This window comes from Protopterus annectens, chromosome 1.part2, assembly GCF_019279795.1.
Source record: "Protopterus annectens isolate FY-2018-M chromosome 1.part2, PAN1.0, whole genome shotgun sequence".
NCBI lineage: Eukaryota > Metazoa > Chordata > Ceratodontiformes > Protopteridae > Protopterus > Protopterus annectens.
In genome coordinates this window covers 96,032,630-96,050,533 of record NC_056727.1, presented here as the reverse complement: position 1 = coordinate 96,050,533, position 17,904 = coordinate 96,032,630, and the positions used below count along the sequence as shown (strand labels likewise).

At 38.6% G+C, this 17,904-nt stretch overlaps 1 protein-coding gene across 2 annotated transcripts in view; it reads left to right on the top strand.

Annotated features, from left to right (window-relative positions):
* PUS10 (pseudouridine synthase 10) overlaps window positions 1–17,904 on the top strand; it is a 1,838,120-nt gene that overhangs the window by 1,318,945 nt on the left and 501,271 nt on the right. For both annotated transcript variants that reach the window (XM_044055027.1, XM_044055017.1), the window contains one exon: window positions 4,080–4,156. In XM_044055027.1, the coding sequence (XP_043910962.1) occupies window positions 4,080–4,156 (77 nt within the window). The remainder of the gene's footprint in view (window positions 1–4,079; window positions 4,157–17,904) is intronic.

Genomic DNA, 17,904 nt, shown 5'->3' with positions numbered 1-17,904 from the left:
TTTCAGTTCTGAAGTATTTCAAAAAATAATTTCGTCTGTGATGGCTAATAAAGCTTCTAGTCTGGAGGTACTAACATACAAATTTTACAAAAAAAGTTCCCATTTACTGACAACCTATCTCCTGTCATAATTTCAGTATTTTCTGTTACAGGGTTGCACACTGACTCTTATCTAGCCCTTGCAAACATATTTTTGATACCAAATCAAGACAAAGATATACCCTTTAGAGTTATTGTTCTTTTGCCTTTTGTACACCCTGACCATAGAATGTGCAAAACTGATAATTGATGATTTACTTGCAGAGCTTTCTTCAGTAGTACTTATAAACTGGTTGTTTCTTCCTTCTCATTCATTAAACTTCTGAATAAAAAACAAAACAAAACAAAAAAAGCAATCCTCATCCTTCTCATGTAGATTTAGCTTTCTGTTTAGTAGATGTAAGGGCGTGATATGATTGATAGACCATATTTATGCCATCTTCTTCGAAATGCAAATCTGCCACTCCATATTCTTAACATGGTTTTGGCTCTCTTGCATTCCGTTTCCTATTATCTGCATGCCAATTAATTTAATTATACATTTACAAAACAGAAAGGTTCATCGTGTTTCCGCTTTCTCCTACATTATTTTTATTGGCTTTGAACCCTGTCCTAAATTACATGCATAATTTTTCTCTGATTTATTTTGTGTGTGTGTGTGTGTGTGTGTGTGTGTGTGTGTGTGTGTGTGTGTGTGTGTGTGTGTGTGTGTGTGTGTGTGTGTGTGTGTGAATATCATTAATTTTCAGGTATATGCAGATGATTTATTGTATCATATTTTGCATGCTGCTGTCTTTAGCCAGTATATAACTGATTATTAGGGTAACCCTTCTATAGAAAAAGTTTTCATTGTCTGGGACAGGAGTTGCAGTCATTTTATCTGCAGCACTGCTTTTATAAACATAGATGACAACAACGGACAACTGTAATAAATATGAGAAATTACAAATAAGATTCAATATTAGTAAACAGATGAAGTTTGGCCTTGACAGCATTTTGCAAAATTAAAACTGCTGATATAGTCTGCAGAGCCATACCCATACAAGGTGCATACTAACATGTGCAGAGCAGGGTTATGAACACTAGCTTTCCATAAGTAACCAGAAATGTCTTTGTTAGCCTATCTATAGTATCAGCTATGGAAAAAGGAAAAGAGTTGTAACACTGAAAGGTATTGACAGTCCCTGCTTGAATATTGCTCCGTGTGTTTGTGCGTGATCATACCAGTAAGAAAACAGTCACAAAATCTTTTACATTCAATGCTTAGCAGTTGACCACAGCTCCACAGTGAAACAGCTGCATATCTTGTACAGTCCTGTCACGTTTTTTTTTTTTTTTCCCCTAGATGGCTTTTGCTCCTGTACTTGCTGACCATCAAGCCTCTGTTCCAATCAGATATGCTCTTTCATTCCCTTACCTGGAAATTTCACCTGGTTTCAGGGTGAAAACTGTCTGGAGACTCATATCATCCAGTCTTTAGTGCCCAGATAACCATGCTGCTGCTACTGCTAACAGCCGCAGAGATGTACCTGCGACCCAGCACAGTTGAACACATTCACTTTACCACCAGACTGGGGCTTGAAGGAAACTGTTTCTTCTACTTTTGCCATGACCCTAGGCACCCAGTCCCAGCAGACAAGTGAGTGTAGCTTATATCTCAGCCTTTGACCCTGAAAGGAGACTCACTTTTGTGGGCAGGCACTCTGTCCAATCAGTGACCTGCATCATGATGTAGGTGGGTGGAAGCATTTTCCCCTTGCACCAATCCACCTTGTCCCCTTCCTTTGAAGGTGATATAGGCAGAGCATCACTGAGGGGGATTCCAGTGCCCTCCTCCTATGTGTACATGCTCCCACACATACACAGCCCCCCTGAGGGTTGCTGTCAACTGTTTTGGAATTCCAAGCCTGTGCCTCCCAGTCAGTGGCTTTTATGCAAGCAAGAAATACAGAGAGCCACCAGTATTTCTCCCTAAAAGGGGTAGTTGATCCTGCTGTTCACTCCTGCCCCCTCTGACTTCTATAGTGCCCAAGCCATTAGTCAGACTCAAATGGTCTGAACACTCTTCATGTCAGAGCTAGCAGAGCCAAGTATTCTTACATAGCTTTTCAAACTGTTTTGTTTTATGTACCTGCTGCATCTACTAAGAAAAAAGTAATTGCCAATTTTTATCAAGTATTATTTTCACATTTCACAATTCTGTTATACTTTTACTAAGAAAATAAAACAGTTCAATGTCCCTGTGGCACATAGGATAAAGCCCTTACTGCTCCCCAGCCAATCAATGCGTGATTAGGAGCATGGCACTAGAGGGGTTGCATGGGGAAGATGGGAGTGAGCAGCTGATATCAGCTCACCCAAACAAGAGGGAGGCAACTGCAATAGCAACATTAGAGTCTAATGAGCTTTGTGCTGTGAGTTGTATACCAATTGGATTGGAAGCTGCACCCATACGAGAGAATGCATGCACCTCCTGTAGGCAGCACTTTGAAACCTCCACGAGGCTACAGTGATGTGGTGGGGATTAGGGCACATTTTCTGACTGCAGTATGATGCTGCACAAGTGTGCTTGATCTACTCACATACCGTGGACATAGGTCAGGGTGAGGCCAACAGGCCTGGCAAATGAGAAGAGGGGCTGGTGGCAGCTAGTACTTAGCTTCAGGGAGGAAGAAATAGTTGTAGGTACAGTTCTTAACATTTCTCCTACCCCTATAGACATTAACTGACTTTCTTCTTACACTCTTGAAGGTGCACCTCTGTTTTTTTGTGTGTGTGTGTGTGTGTGTGTGTGTGTGTGTGTGTGTGTGTGTGTGTGTGTGTGTGTGTGTGTGTGTGTGTGTGTCTCCGTGCCTTGGTTATATTACCCATTTCCTTGTTTTGCATCCTGTCTGCATTCTCATTATGTTCTGGATTGTCATGTTGTAGATCTGTAATTCCAAGCTCCATCTGAATAGCTTAGTATTTTGGACACTGGCCTCCTGTAACTACTTTAAAGGCTTGTGATTTGTAACTTCAGTTAGTTTTCTACCCTAGAGGTAGGGTTTAAGCTTTTGGGTTGCACAGAATATTCCCAAATTTTCTATAGCTGCTTGTTGTTCTTCCCTGGAATAAAGTTTACAGCTGAGATAAGTAGATACTTGGTGGTTACTCATATGAGAGTGTGCTGGGACATACACTGTGTCATTGCTTGCTCATCCCCTCTGTGGTTAGAACAAGTCTGTTATTCAAGTTCAGTTACCCCACATTTAAACAAAAAAATAATTTCTTTCCTTTTCTCAGTGATCACATTATTTGGATAAATGCAAGACCTCACAATGAAGTCTAATTTTTTTTTTTTTAGCTCCAAAGCACAGATGTCAATAAACTTAACATGCCACATAGGGAATAGTTGACTAGAAACAAATCTAGCTTGGCACATTTTATTTCTTTGGTAATTTTTACAGCTTACCAGATAACTGAAAAATAGTATAACCCACTCTAATAACCACCACCTATCCAACGACACAATCCAAGCAGCTGGTACAAAAAACAAATGTTTTAATAATATAAAAACACTAAAGATGGTATAGCAAATTGAATTTAGCGCTTTCATCCACTGCAGATGTGGACTTCATCAGAATGCCATACTGTTACATTACGTCATGAAATGTTATAGACATATTAGGGTGTTCCACAAATGCTTTTTCAGATTAGTTTAAAAAGTTACATGTATCTTTAAATAATGTGAATTTTAAAATGTGATTTCTTATTGGTTATTCCCAATGGCGCCTTTTTTTAAGAGGTTATTTTAATGATTTGATGGATTGTGTCATTGGATCGGTGGTGGTTACTAGTCCGGGTTATACTATTTTTCAGTTATCTGGTTGGATTGGTGCGTATAACCGCTCTTATTGAGTTATCATTTATTTTTATAGCTGTCTCTTCCATACAGAATTGCATTATTGGCTTATTGTAGTAAACTTGCACTGAATGTAAATTAAAAAATGTATTGTAGAAAATGTGGAAATTATTTCTAAAAGACAAATGATATTCTTTTAGGAAGACCTTTTGCTATTGAGCTTGTGAGTCCTCATAGAGCTTCATTCACACAAGAGGAAATCAAAGCACTTCAGCAGGTAATTGTTTGTATGCCATAAAGTGAAATAATATTGCATCTTTGTGTTGGCGTATTAAATAGTACTTGTTGCATTTTCTTTCTAAAGATGGTGTAACTTTGTGGGATGCATTTGTATGAAGGATGAGGTGCAAGTAAGATCTGATCACAAAATGTTTTGAATATGTACTTAGTCCGCTTAACTTTTTGTTGACGGTCCCTGAATTGTTGAAGAAGGATAGAAAAAGAGAAAGTGTCTTTTTAAAATTCTGAACAAAACATGGAGAGCATTTTTAAAATGGTGAACAAAACTTTAGGTCATATGATATTTTCAATTTCTTATTCATTCCACATGTTTAGTGAAATCTGTAACTCTTGACATATTTACATGCAAGAAAATATTCACGTTTGAAAATTACGTTATTAAAACTGAAGTATTTGCCAGTGATGAATATTTTGATATAAACTTTTGAAAGGTTCTCATACCTGGTAAGAAAAGTACTGATTTTTGTTAAGCTAAAACTACAAAAGGCTTTTCCAGCAAATAATGGTAGGACCTTCAAACAGTGTACTGCGTTAAGAAAAAGATTTGCAGATAAGCCATACTGCAAACCTGAACTTGATTCCCATAGATTCTGTTGGGATATTGTACGTTTTTATTATTATCACCCACCAGATCTGCCTGATGGCTCCACTAACTTTACCCAGTCATCCCATTTGTTCAGCTGGATGCTGTAGCTTTTCTTGCGACCCATTAATCCTATGGTAAGAGTCTGGTATTAGGAAGCTGGCCAACTTCCAGGTCCAGTGGGGCAGCCTATCCCTCCCCAAGTGAAGCACCACTTTCCTAGAAGATATAATGATAATTTTGTTAGCTATTAAGCAGTTTTAAATTCTTCATGTCCTTAGTTTTGATTTTGTGGTGGTTATGTCATGACCATTTCCTTACTTTCTTGTTTCGTCTTTTAAAAGAAGTGTGTCTCAGTTTTTCTTGAATACTTTTTTAGCTCTGACATGTATACAGCAGCATGTACTGGGCTGATTTTAAGATTTTGCCCTTATGTTAGTGCTTTTTTGTGTAACAGAACAGCTAACTATGTCTAGAGAAAGCAGTCTTGAGAATGGCTGTCAAAAAAGCTGATGAGACAATTTCAGTGTTCTAAAAACTCTGGCAGAGTTAACTGTCTTTATGTCATCAGAACAGCTATTGTCTTTCAAATAAGGAGTGTAATGATGTTTTAGACCAAGAGTTTAATTTCTAGAAATTTTCTTATGTATGTTTTAAAATTATGTTTTGGTGTTGTCAACTTGTAACATGCATGCGGGTATAATTCATTTGCGTATCTTACTTCCTGGAATGAAGACATGAGTTGTGCCAGCTCACTGTCAATAACCAGCAGTGTTTAAATGTATTATGTGAACACTGTAACCCTAACCCTAAAACTCCTTCCCTTAATCACTTAAAAATACAGTAAAGTGAATAACCTACCTACAAATGCATATGCCACCCACTTTACCCCAGTAGAGACTCCATTTACTTTCTTTGTGTAACTTGTGGTTATGCTGCTTCCACACAGTCTCTAGCTGTATGCACAAGTGTCCATAGCTGCATTTTTTTTTGTAGTAAATAGACTTTCCGAAATGTAGTACAGGAGCTAACAATAAAAGTGAGATTTGGAAGAATGCTTTCAAGATTTTAGTTTTATACACTGTGCAATCCCCATGCATGGTGCACTCATTTTGACACTGATTGCCAATACAACAGTTTTATACATGTATTGTTCTGTAATACTAATAACTCATGCCAATCATTGCTTACATTCAACTTTCAGTAACTTGCCATTGTTAACTATGTACGCCCAAATGTCACAATCAATTTTGTTATCCAGTCTTGATCACATGTTTGATTTAACATTGCTCCTTAAATAAAAACAGTTAAACAAATTAACTATTTAAAGCACAATTTGATATCAGGCATTAATTAGTGAACAAATTGTTTTATTTTCATTATTTTACAAATCTTATGAACTGAACCAGTGACTTATTACCTTACATTTCAGTCTACTTTGTTCCATATTGTTGTCCTCTTCAAGCTCAATTTCCATTGCTAAATCCCTACAACCCTTTTTATTATATAGTTCTGTTTCTGTAATTATCTTTTTTATAGATTCATAGGCTCATAGTAGGTTACTAGGCTAGCGACAGTAGAACATTTGCAAGCCTAGCCGTGCTAATCCTGAGTATCCCCATTTGTTCTTTTTGGGTATTTTGCAGAACAAATTTATATACAGAGCGGGTCTGTGATCAACACTGGCTACCCGTGTTCATGAGGGACATGGGTGCCACCCCAGGGGTGAATTTATGGTCACCCATCCAGTTATCTAGGTTGCTTTTGAGTAGAGTCGGTGAGGAGCTCTGTTTTACATGAATAGGAAGTCTGTTCCAGTGAAGCGGCTGTGTCTGGGAGATGCATCTATTTCTCCAGCATGTCCTGTTAATGTCACAAGCTAGGTTGAGATCCCTAGAGCAAGTGACTCTTGTGCCATTTGACTTGTGAATGTGTAGTTTTTCCATTAGGGCAGGGTTGGAGAGTGCCCTATAGGCTAGGCACAAGTCACCTCTCAGCAGCCTGTAAGATACAGAGTAAAGTGACAGGGCTTTCAGACTGTCCACATAGGTCATGGTTTGGATTCCCTGTATTTTCTTACTGAGAAACCTCTGAGGTCTCTCCAGCTGCTGCAGGAGTCTAGTGAGGTACTTGACTTAGTGGTCTAAAAAGGGTCGAGTACAGTGGAGTTATGTCACCCGTTGATCTGGATACTGTGCCCTTGCATACAGATTGTGCTACACAGAAGGCTTTCTTTACCACTGTGGAAACATGGTGGTCAAAGTTCAGATTGCTATCAACCTGTGTTCCCAAGTGTTGCACCATGGGTTGGAACTCAGGGGGGTTTAATTTATAGGGAATTCCGTTTTGCCAAAGGGAGTAATAATGCATCTTTTTTGCATTTAGTTTTAGACCATGGCTTTGGCACCAATCATTTTGTTTGTGTTAGCCCTTCTTGTAATATGTTGACATCATGGGGGGGGGGGGGGGCTCAATGATTGCTCCCAGTTTGTAATCATCAGCAAACTCGGTGATTCAAAGGCCATCCACTTTGGCCTGGACTTCTGAGAAATATATGCCAAACATTAAGGGGCCCAGCACAGATCCCTGTGGTACTCTACTGCTGATGGGCCTACTGGTGGAAGTGGAGTCACCAATTTTGACAGTGTGTGTTCTGTTGGTGAGCCAATTGGCTACCCATCTAGTAATGTAAGGGTTGATACCTATCTGGGAGAGTTTCTCAACGATTCCAGAGTGGGAATTGTGTCAAAGCCTTGGCAAGGTCAAGATAGGCTGTGTGCACTGTCTTGTCTTCATCCATGGCTTTGATGACATTCTCAAAGAAGTCTAGGTTTAATAAGCAGGATCTATCCCTAACAAAGCCAAACTGGGTTGGGTCCAGCGTTTGGAGGTCACCTATGTCCTTGTTCATAAGATCCATGATAATTCCTTCCATGGCCTTGCAGATGAGGCTGGTTAGACTTATGGATTTGTAGATCCCAGGGTCAGTTGATGACCCCCCTTTGTGCAGGGGGATTACTGCTGCCATTTTGCATTCTGCAAGAACATAACCATTTCTCAAGCTATGATTAAAGAGAATGCCAAGTTTGTCCTCTAGGTCTTGTTTTAGATTATTTAGTAAACAATCTGGAATATTATCTGGTCCAGTTGAGGCCTTGTTTTTGGCCGTGGCGAGCTCTGAGATGACCTGTTGTCTAGGTATACTAGGTGGAGGGCTGGTGTTGGATATGCTTTAGGACATGGTAAGTGGGGATAAAGATTGCCTTGAATCTGTCAGCTAGCGGGTTGGCAGTATCTTCCAGTGTAATGTGAGTGATTCCATGTACAACCAGTTCGGCACATAGCTGAGTATTCCCTTTTATACTTCGGATGTATTTAAAGAATGCCTTATGATATCCTTGGCTAGGAATGGGATTTTATTGTCTTAATTTGCTCTAGAAGTCATTACAAGATTTCTGATTTTCTTGATTAGGCTTAGAAGGGAACTCTTCCTCTGTATTGTGATATCACTGTTGCTTTTGGACAACAGTTTCTTCCTCTTGTTGTATAATCTGTTTATACTTCAAGTGCACCATGGTGGCTTGTTTTTATGGGAAGACCTAGTTCTAATCCGGTCAGGTACAGCAGAGTTTATGCAGTCACTTAAGTCTTTGTACAGGACATTTGCATACATTTCTGCATAGTGATCATTGATGTCTGTGATTGCAGGTTGTATGAAGCTTTTTATACTATTGCTTAGTGGGCTGTAGTTAGCAATGGTAAAAGTTTTTTTTTAATAATTTTTCTTCCTGTGAGGTTGTCAGTTCCAGTAGTTAGTTCAGACGAGACTGATTTGTGGTCTGACCTATCCAGGGAGGGCATCATGCATGGGGAAGTACAGTGACCCCTCAAGTTAGGGTGAGTACTGTGCCCAGAACATTAGAACCCCTAGTGGGGGTGCAGACAATTTGTTCCAGAGCATTTGTGTTAACAAAGTTCAGGAACCTCTGGGCAAGCATGTATTTGTTCGGGTATGTCGTCCAGTCTATGGAAGGATGGTTGAAATCTCCCATGACTAAGGTGTTAGGCTGTATGGCAAGGGATTCCAGTAAATTGAGGTAAGCGGTATGCTTATCCTGGTTCGTGGTAGGCAATCTATAGCTAGCAGTGATGTGGTATGGTACTTTCCCAATAGTTAATTGGACATGGAGTATTTCGAGAGTCATACTGTTTGACTAGTCTCGAAGTGTATTTGGTTTTAATGAAGATGGGTACACATCCACATTTGGTTCCTTCATGCTCATTTTGAGGTCTGAACATGTGGAAGGTATTGTAGCCTTGCACAGCTGGGGTGCTCTCAGCAGCCTTGAACCATGTCTTGGCAACTGCACAGACGTCAGCATCCTCTAAGGTTAGGAGTGCTTCCAGAGAGTGCAGTTTCATGTTTAAACTCCTAGTATTCAGCAGCATGACCCTGAGTTTGTCCCGATTAGATTATGTTACGCTGGAAAATTTTTTGTTTTGGCATTGCCTAAAAGAAGGCACTATGTGGGAGGCAAGGGCCATTGCCAGCGTCCAGAAGCCTGGGGGGGGGGGCATTTGCAGACCATCTCTAGCAAAGCAGCAAGGTCTGTGTACCATATCCTCCCAGGCTGACAGATACTGGATCCACTGGACTGACACCAGAAACTGAGCCAATTGTTGAAGAGTTCCCTCATGTCTCTTTTCCTGTAGTCCAGAGAGTTATGTCTCAAGTCATTCATTTCAACATGGACTATGACAGAGTCATAATGGTGCTTGAGTGACTTAGTGCATCAGTGATTTCTTGGATCCTGGCACCGGATAGGCAGCTGACCATGACCTTCTTGTCCAGTCTCATGAGGGGGACATCTGTCTGTCTCAGTGTGGAGTTGCTTTTGACTAAGACATTTAATTATTTTGCCTTAAGGTTTTATTTGTTGAGACACAGGTGTGTGTGTTGATATGTGTAGTGGTTTATTTTTGCTTAGTGAGTGTGCATGGTCTGCATTTGGGAGGTCTCTGTTCTTTTGATGGGCTTTTAGTGAGTAACTCCGCATATGTGGGTTTATGTGTTGTGACCTTATTTTGTGTGAGAGGTGAAGCATGTGTGCTGACAACCTGTTTGAATACTGTGGTGGTGGTTCTGCGGTAGCATTGTCGCTTCACAGTAAGACGTTGTCTTGTTCGATTCTCAGCTAGAGCATCTTCTGTGTGGAGATATGTGTGAATGGGCGTACCTTCGTTGAAGGTTGTGCATCAGAGCTGGCAACTCGGCACGTAAAAATCTACTGCCAGTCATTAGCGGACCAGAGTTCCGCTGTGGCAACCCCTAACCGGGAAAAGCCGAAAGACAAAACAACAACAACATTTGCATCTCTCACATAGGGTGTTAGTTAGCATTAGGAGTAAATAGTTGTCAGTATACATGAAGCAACTGCTGCACTGCCTCAAGATGCCTGTATCAGTCAAGCTGGCAGGAGAAATGGTGGGAAACTGCCCATCCATTGTGGCAGGTTTTTTCTGACTGTGGTATATGGGGAAGGAAGTGGGATAGCTGCACTCAAGCAGTAATTCATTTAAATACAGTTAACAAACTGCAGTGCTGGCTTAAAATTTACTTATTCTTCCTTTTTTTTTCTGTTGATGCCTTGGGTTTCAGTGCAGATGCACTCAGACCTTTAGATAAAGTTGCCAAACGTTGAGCAGCTCTGGTAAACTGAGTGCAAACCCAAGCAAATACGAGGGTAAGGGAGAGTCACTTAAAGGTCAACGTGAGAATGTTTAATATTATACTATTAAATGATCTGCAGTGGTACCATCCTTTGCACAAACTGACAGCTCTTAGAGCAGCTGTGAACAGTGGGAGGCTTGGGAGAGCGTTTCCTATAGAGGATTTTACACTGGAGAGGTTGACTTATATGCAAGCATGGGGAAACACGTTTGCATGCTGCGCAAACAGGAGGCTTTTATATCTGCAGGATGAAATACTTCTATAAGTTAAACCCTCAAGCCAATCAGACAAAAACAGAATAAGATATTAACCAGTAGTTCCCACCTTGGATGGGTTGAATTTAGCTCTCTGCTCCCACCAGAAAAGAAAAAAAGAAACCCAATTAATGTAGAACAAGCTGGCTTTGAACTGAAGTGCAGTAACAAATGCTTTAGAACAGAAGTACGAATTCCTGCAATATCAGAAATCCTTGGAAATGTTCACTAACCCTGAGAAATGTTCACAACACACCAAAACTTTGCAAGACTTAGAAATATTTTGGCAGAATCAGGAGAACTTTGGCAAACTCAGAAACAGCTTTTGCAGTAACAGAGGAGGTTAGGAAATATCAGACTTCTGTTAAAAATAACTTGGGTGCAGTACAGTAACAAATGGATGGAGTTAAAATGTAGGTGGGAAAACAGTAATAAATTCAACAAAATTAATGCAGCACATAAGTGTTATATATCAGTGAAACAATTGGAGCAAGTGCAAGACATATGCTTATATCAGCTTTTTAGATCCATATGGTTTTAGAAGCAATGCAAGTCTTGCAGTCACAGGTGTCCAAGCCAGGCATAAGGAAGCTCTGAATAAATTATCTCTGTCATTGATGGTTTGTCTTTTGTTTTCCATTTTCTAGATAAAGCTTTATTAGCAACTTAGTCAGTATTAAAGGTGCCAACACTTTCCCCTCTTTAGTACATGTTATTTACACCATCACAACTTGAAGAGCTGGTTCAAAAAATAGTCAAATTCAAAAATCCCCCCCCCCCAGTTTTATGTGGGGAAAACCCAGAGGAAACAGAGGGAGCATATTTATGAGTACTTCTTGGGTATCAGGAAAAACAAGACTACCAGTTCTTTAGCAAAACAGATCAGTAACAATCCTGGCCATTATTTTTTGGTTTAGACCATTTAGTAAAAAGCCCTAGGGGAGGGCCTTGGGAAGATTTATTAGAGCAACCTGAGTTGCTTTGGCAACTAAGGTTAAATGCCTATACCTCCCCAGGGCTTAACGAGTAGATCTCCATTGATAGTACTCTAAAACTAAGATCTTACAAGGTATAAGTTTTTATTTTTTTCATTTAGTTTTTTTGTTTGTTTTTGTAGGAAGGTTTTCATACGTGTTTTGGTTTTATCTTGTACATTTAATTGTATTTTATGTTGTTTAACAATTGATGGGTGTGTGGAGTCATGTGACTGTTAATAGGTGTTATTTAAAGCTGTTTGTATTTTAAGTGATTCACTCTGAAAAAGTCTGTTTAAGTATCAGATGAAAGTGCTCAGTATAGTATTTTAATAAACTGATTTTTGGTTTACTCTTGGACTTCCATTTGGTCTAGGTGGTTCTGTGGATTGTTTTGTGGTTGGGTGTTTCAGGTTCCTGGATGTTGTCTTGTCTTCTATTGAGCCACAGACCAGTGCTGGAGGACAGGGGAACAACTGCCTTGATAATGTGGTGGCAAGTATTGGTTTGCTTACTCAGTTGGTTAAAGAACTTACTTACAAGGTTAACTGCCACCTTCCCAGGGTTTCTGATGCAAATGATTTTCTCCGCACACCCATTTGTTTGAATAATGGACAGGTTGATGCTGTAAATGATGTTGTTCCAGTACGAAGTGAATCAACTTAACTGAGTGGCTCAATGGGTCCTTACAGTTTTGCGGAGCAGAAACTATTGAGATCAGATCTTTTCAGCACCTTATGGACAAGTTTAAAGAAACTCTATTTAAGTGCAGCAAGTTGCAGCTTGAAAATTCCTATCTTTGTGAGTGCCTTAAAGTTAAGAGGCTTCCTAAGGGTCTCAGGTATTTGAAATTCCCTAACGGGTTGGTTCCTGAATCTCCCCTGCATCATGAGCTTATTAACTTATTCGATAGGCATGGTTGTGAACTTTTAGAAGTTCTCATTAAGCACAACCAGAAGTCCATCAACGACCTTATTTTTGAAGCCAACAAGCTTAATGCTCTTATTACTAATGACTTAATGTTCGAGCACAATTTGGATCAATACAATAATATTTTTTCTAAAATTGACTGGGGTATTTCTATTATACATAAAAGAAAAGAAAATGAATAGAGAAAAACAGAGTATGTGGAAGGGCATGCCTACCCTAGACCTCCAGGTTTTATAACTAGATTCTTTGAGGGGCAACCTACCAGCTAGAAGAGGAGGAGGAGTTAGACAGAGACAATCACACCCTTTTCAAAACATGAGATCCAATCAACAGATGAACTCACCTTCTGTGAGGAGAGCTCACGAAGTGAACAATGGCAGCCATCCAAAGCAAATAAAAACTTATTTCAGTCGGAAAAGGAACTAGATTTCATCTACCCTGCTAAGTTTGGAGGGACTTCATGCTGTATTCAGTTCTAAAGGTGACTTTACAGTTTGTAATTTTACTGCGAATTATTACGGCAACGAATATGTCGATGTACTATGTAAAGGCTTTTCTTTTGTGCCCCCAAGCAACATTAAAATGGAGACTTTACTATCAGACTTCAGAATTTTTCTTGCCAAGTTAAATTTTAAGCTCATTTTTGATGGTGCACTGCCTAACGGATGCTTTGACACAATGTGTAGAAGTAGTATTTACAATTTGCTGTTAGCTGTTCCTTTAATGTTATTTGGAAAGCTTTTTGAATTTGATTTGCAGACTTTGGTTTCTAACAGGAGAAATTCTAATTAAATTAAGAATCTCACACTCACTGAATACGACTTGCTTTTTAAGCTGGACACTGACAAAAATGTTAGAACTATGAAACCAGATAAAGGGGGAGGGTGTTGTTATAATGAGTAGAGAGGATTATATGAACCGAATGAATAGTCATGTTTTAAACTGTGACTTTTATGAAGAAACATCACTCAATTGTATACAACTGTCTTATAAACGCATTGACTGCCACTTAAAATAACTTTTTGACCAGGGACAGATTAGTTACGAACTTAACTTTTTGTATGTTAAATTTCCTGTGGAACCATCTATCTTTGGTATCCAGAAGATACACAAAAACATCACAGACCCCCCCCCCCATGAGACCAATAGTTAATGCCAACTGTTCTATTAAAACTTATTCTTTAGCTAAATACATAGATATTAGATTGAAAAAAAGGGTGCGGGACTTTACCTATTTGTGTAGGGACTCTTGGGATTTCCTGTTAAAGAATAAGGATCTTACTTACTCTGACAATTTTTTTTCAACTAATGACATCGTGGAATTGGTTAATGTTATTCTACATGAGGTGGGGCTTGCTTGGATCAGTGACTTTTTGTGTCAATCTAATGATTTTGATTACAATGAGATTTGTATTTTGAATTTGTTTATGGAACTTGTAAAAATCAATTTTGTTTTCTTAGAAGGACAATACTTCCAGCAGGTTAAGGGGGTGGCTATGGGGGCCTCTTGTACCCCCATTTCAGCTAGTATTGTCCTTATCCAGTGGGAAAAGAACTTTTTGTTTAACCAGTTTGAAGCACCTCCCTGGACGTTTTATACTAGATATCTGGATGATATTTTTATTGCTTGGGAAGGAGAAGTAGCTGACATCGCCCCCTTTGTGGATTTCTAAAATTCTGCCACTCACTTTATGAAGTTTACTTATTCCTTTAATTCTGTTTCTGTTAACTATTTAGACGTGACTATTTTCAAAGAGACTGATAAGCAAGCTATTGTCAGCACTATTTATAGGAAGCCATCCTATTGTAACAGTTTGCTACATTTTCAAAATAACTACCCTGATTTTCAAAAACGGGGTATCATCAAAAGCCAATATATACATCTGGCCAGGATGATCTCAGATAATGGCCTCTTTGAGGTGGAAAGTAATGTGCTAGCTAATATGTTCTTTGCTCGAGGGTACCCTTCTCATTTAGTTAACTCTATTAGATCTGACATAGTTCAAAAAAGGCAGGCAAGTGTTATTTTACCCATTATTAGATCAAACTTTGCATCAGTTGATGAGGTTTTTACTAATGGATTTGGTCTCAATAGGGATTTTTCTATGGAACTTGTGATGCAATACTATTTGGAAGATAGGTATATTAGGGATATCCTAAGTAAAAACTGGTTTGTATTTTCCTTGTTTAACGGTATTATGGACAAGTTGGGACATGTCTGTTGGGATCTATAGAAAAGGTAAACCTTTTAAAAAAATTTTGGCCCCTGGAGGTACGTATCCAGGTCAATATTCAAACAAAAAATCTGAAACAAACAAGTGTGGGTCCTGCTCCCAGTTTAGATCGGTGTTGGTGGGAGACTATGTAAATGTTAATGGAATCCCTCTTAAAGCCAACTTTGCTTGCAATTGCAACACCAAAGGAGTGTTATATCTGGCTCTTTGTCAGAAATGCCCCAGGTTTTATGTGGGGAAAACTCACAGGAAACTGAGGGAGTATATTTATGAGAAGACATTGGATATCAGGAAAAAAGAGGGTTACCAGTTCTTTAGCAAAACACAGCAGAACAATCCTGACCGTTATTTTTTTATTTTTTGGTTTGGACCATTTAGTAAAAAGCTCTATGGGAGGGCCTTGGGAAGATTTATTAGGGCAACATGAGTTGCTTTGACAATGAAGTTTAAATGCTTGTGCTTCCCCCGGGCTTAATGAGCAGATATCCATTGGTAGTACTCTAAAACTAAGAAATTACAAGATATACGTTTTTCTTTTTTCATTTAGTTTTTTTTGTTTTTGTAGGAAGATTTTCATGTGTTTTGGTTTTATCTTGTATATTTAACTGTATTTTATGTTATTTAACAGTTGATGCGTATGTGGAATCGTGACTGTTAATAGGTGTTATTTAAAGCTGTTTGTATTTTAAGTGACTCACTTTGAAAAGGTCTAAGTATCAGATGAAATAGCTCAGTATAGTATTTTAATACATTGATTTTTGGTTTACCCTTGGTCTTCCATTTGGTCTAGGTGGCTGTGTGGACTGTTTTGTGGTTGGGTGTTTGAGGTACTAGGATTTTGTCTTGTGTCAAAAAATAGTAGTGTTAGATGACAGAACACACAGTGAAAACTTGAGATTTTTTGCTGTACCAGAGAGACCAGAAGGAATAAACTGCATTCATTTTATGAAAGTATAAGTAAACAACTAGAGTGGTGTTCCACAACAGGATCTGTTAATTGAGATGGCACATTTTGTATGTTCTAAATCTTGCCGCAAGAAAACAGGTAAGACTGTTATTAGTAAGCAGAAAGAGTTGTTTTGGGCAGAAGGGAAAATGATTAAAAGTTTGGGGCAGCTGCATGTTTGCAGAAAATAATTACCAGGCAGAAGAGCTCTGCAGTCAGAGACTGTCAAGAAGCATTCAGTCTGCTGTAAATTGCTTTATTCAGAAATGTTTTATTCCTGGAGGATTGAAGACATTTTTGGTTGCAGAATTGGCTAAGGAGGAAATAAGGTTAAACGACAAAGACAAACCAGAAAGTAGAAGGGGGCTTTGCATCTCATTCTTCTGATAGCAGCAAAGCCCATGTACAAACTTTACCAGTGAAGTTGTGTCCATTATTCCAAAGGAAAATGGTTGCGTGGCAGAAAAATACCCAGGAGCTTGACTAGAAGAACTAGGTGTACCTTAAACTTTGACCAGAAACTGGTGTTGACTGATGTAGGGGACCAAGAAGAAAACCAGCAACATTGTGAATTTAATGATTAATTGGGAGATTATAAAGAACCAGTCCTATTAGATATCAGAGTAAAAATGCTAAATGTGGCTTTGTAAGGCATAACTAAAACAACCCTGGAATTTTGTTGACTGTGTTAAACTGATGGGTAGACTACAAAATATGCTCACCCTCTTTGCCATTAATATTTAAAAAAAAAACTGGATGGACTGAAGAAGTAATTGAAAGAAAAACTGTTTTGTTCTTATATTTTTATAAAGATAACTGTATGTTACATTGTAAAGTAGTCTTGTATAGTTTGCATTTGGGTATTTTAAATGTAAGGTGGGGTGTTTTAGCAGTGACTGCTGTGTATGTTAAAGATAGTAAGCAAGAAAGTACTTTTTATTAACTGTAGAGTATCCAGACTTTACAATATAAGAAAGGCTAGACAGAAAAAAAGTAAAGGTGATGTAATGTGCTCTTGGGCAACTGTGGTTGGGGATTTAAAAGTGTATTTTGTAAAGAGGAAACATTCTTATTAAATTATCACCTATGACATAGGCAGTCACTCATTTATGTAAATGAAAACACACCATACTGTCATATTTTCAGTTGCAAACATTGAACAGCACTTATAATCTATGAACTCATTGTCTGTCAAACATTACAAAGCTTATTCAATTCCTGCCTTCCCTTAAACCTCATTCCCCAGCCAAAATATTATTCTTCATTTATTGTTCCCACAATTCCATTCATTCTGTGTAATTTGGACTTACCCTTTTCTAAAAATCCCACTTCCAGTTGTTTTATCTCTGTTACTATATTCACTACTTCTAGTACAGTTAATTTAGACTTTAATTTCCATTTTCTTGTAAATGCTTTTCTGGCAACCACCAGAATTAAACTCAACAAGGGCTTACTATGTCTAGGCAATTCCGATTCTGTATCGTAGCTCCAAAAAATAATTTCCCTAGTTACAACATTTTTTTTTACCTAGAATTTCTGTTAAGGGAATGCCAACACATTACACTCCCAAAAAATATGTTCCCAATTACCTCTTTCTTCCCAACAACACATCAAACATTTGCAGTTTACTTGAGGGAAAATTATTTGGAGTCTGCTTGGGGTATAAAAATACCTATGCAAAGACATCCAAACAAAGATCCTAAGTCTTCAAGACTGCATATTTGTCAGCCATACATATATGCCACCACTTTTCATTTGTGAATTACTTATCCAGTCTCTCTTTCCAATCCTTTCTAACCTTCTGTGATTGAATCCTATAATTGTCATGCAGTATTTTATATGCCATACTAATTATCCCTTTTTAACAGCAGCTTCTGCTCTAGATTCTACTAAAATTTCTACCAGAGCTAGTCTTTCATTTAGGATCCCCCTTTTTTCCCTCTTTATCTGTACTCTGATATCATTCCTTGATAGGGAAGGCAGTCTTAGACTGCAATCCAAATGAATTCTTAGCCTTTTCTCATTCTGTTATCTTTCCTTCCCTAATTATTTTCACCCAATACCTTGCTTTGT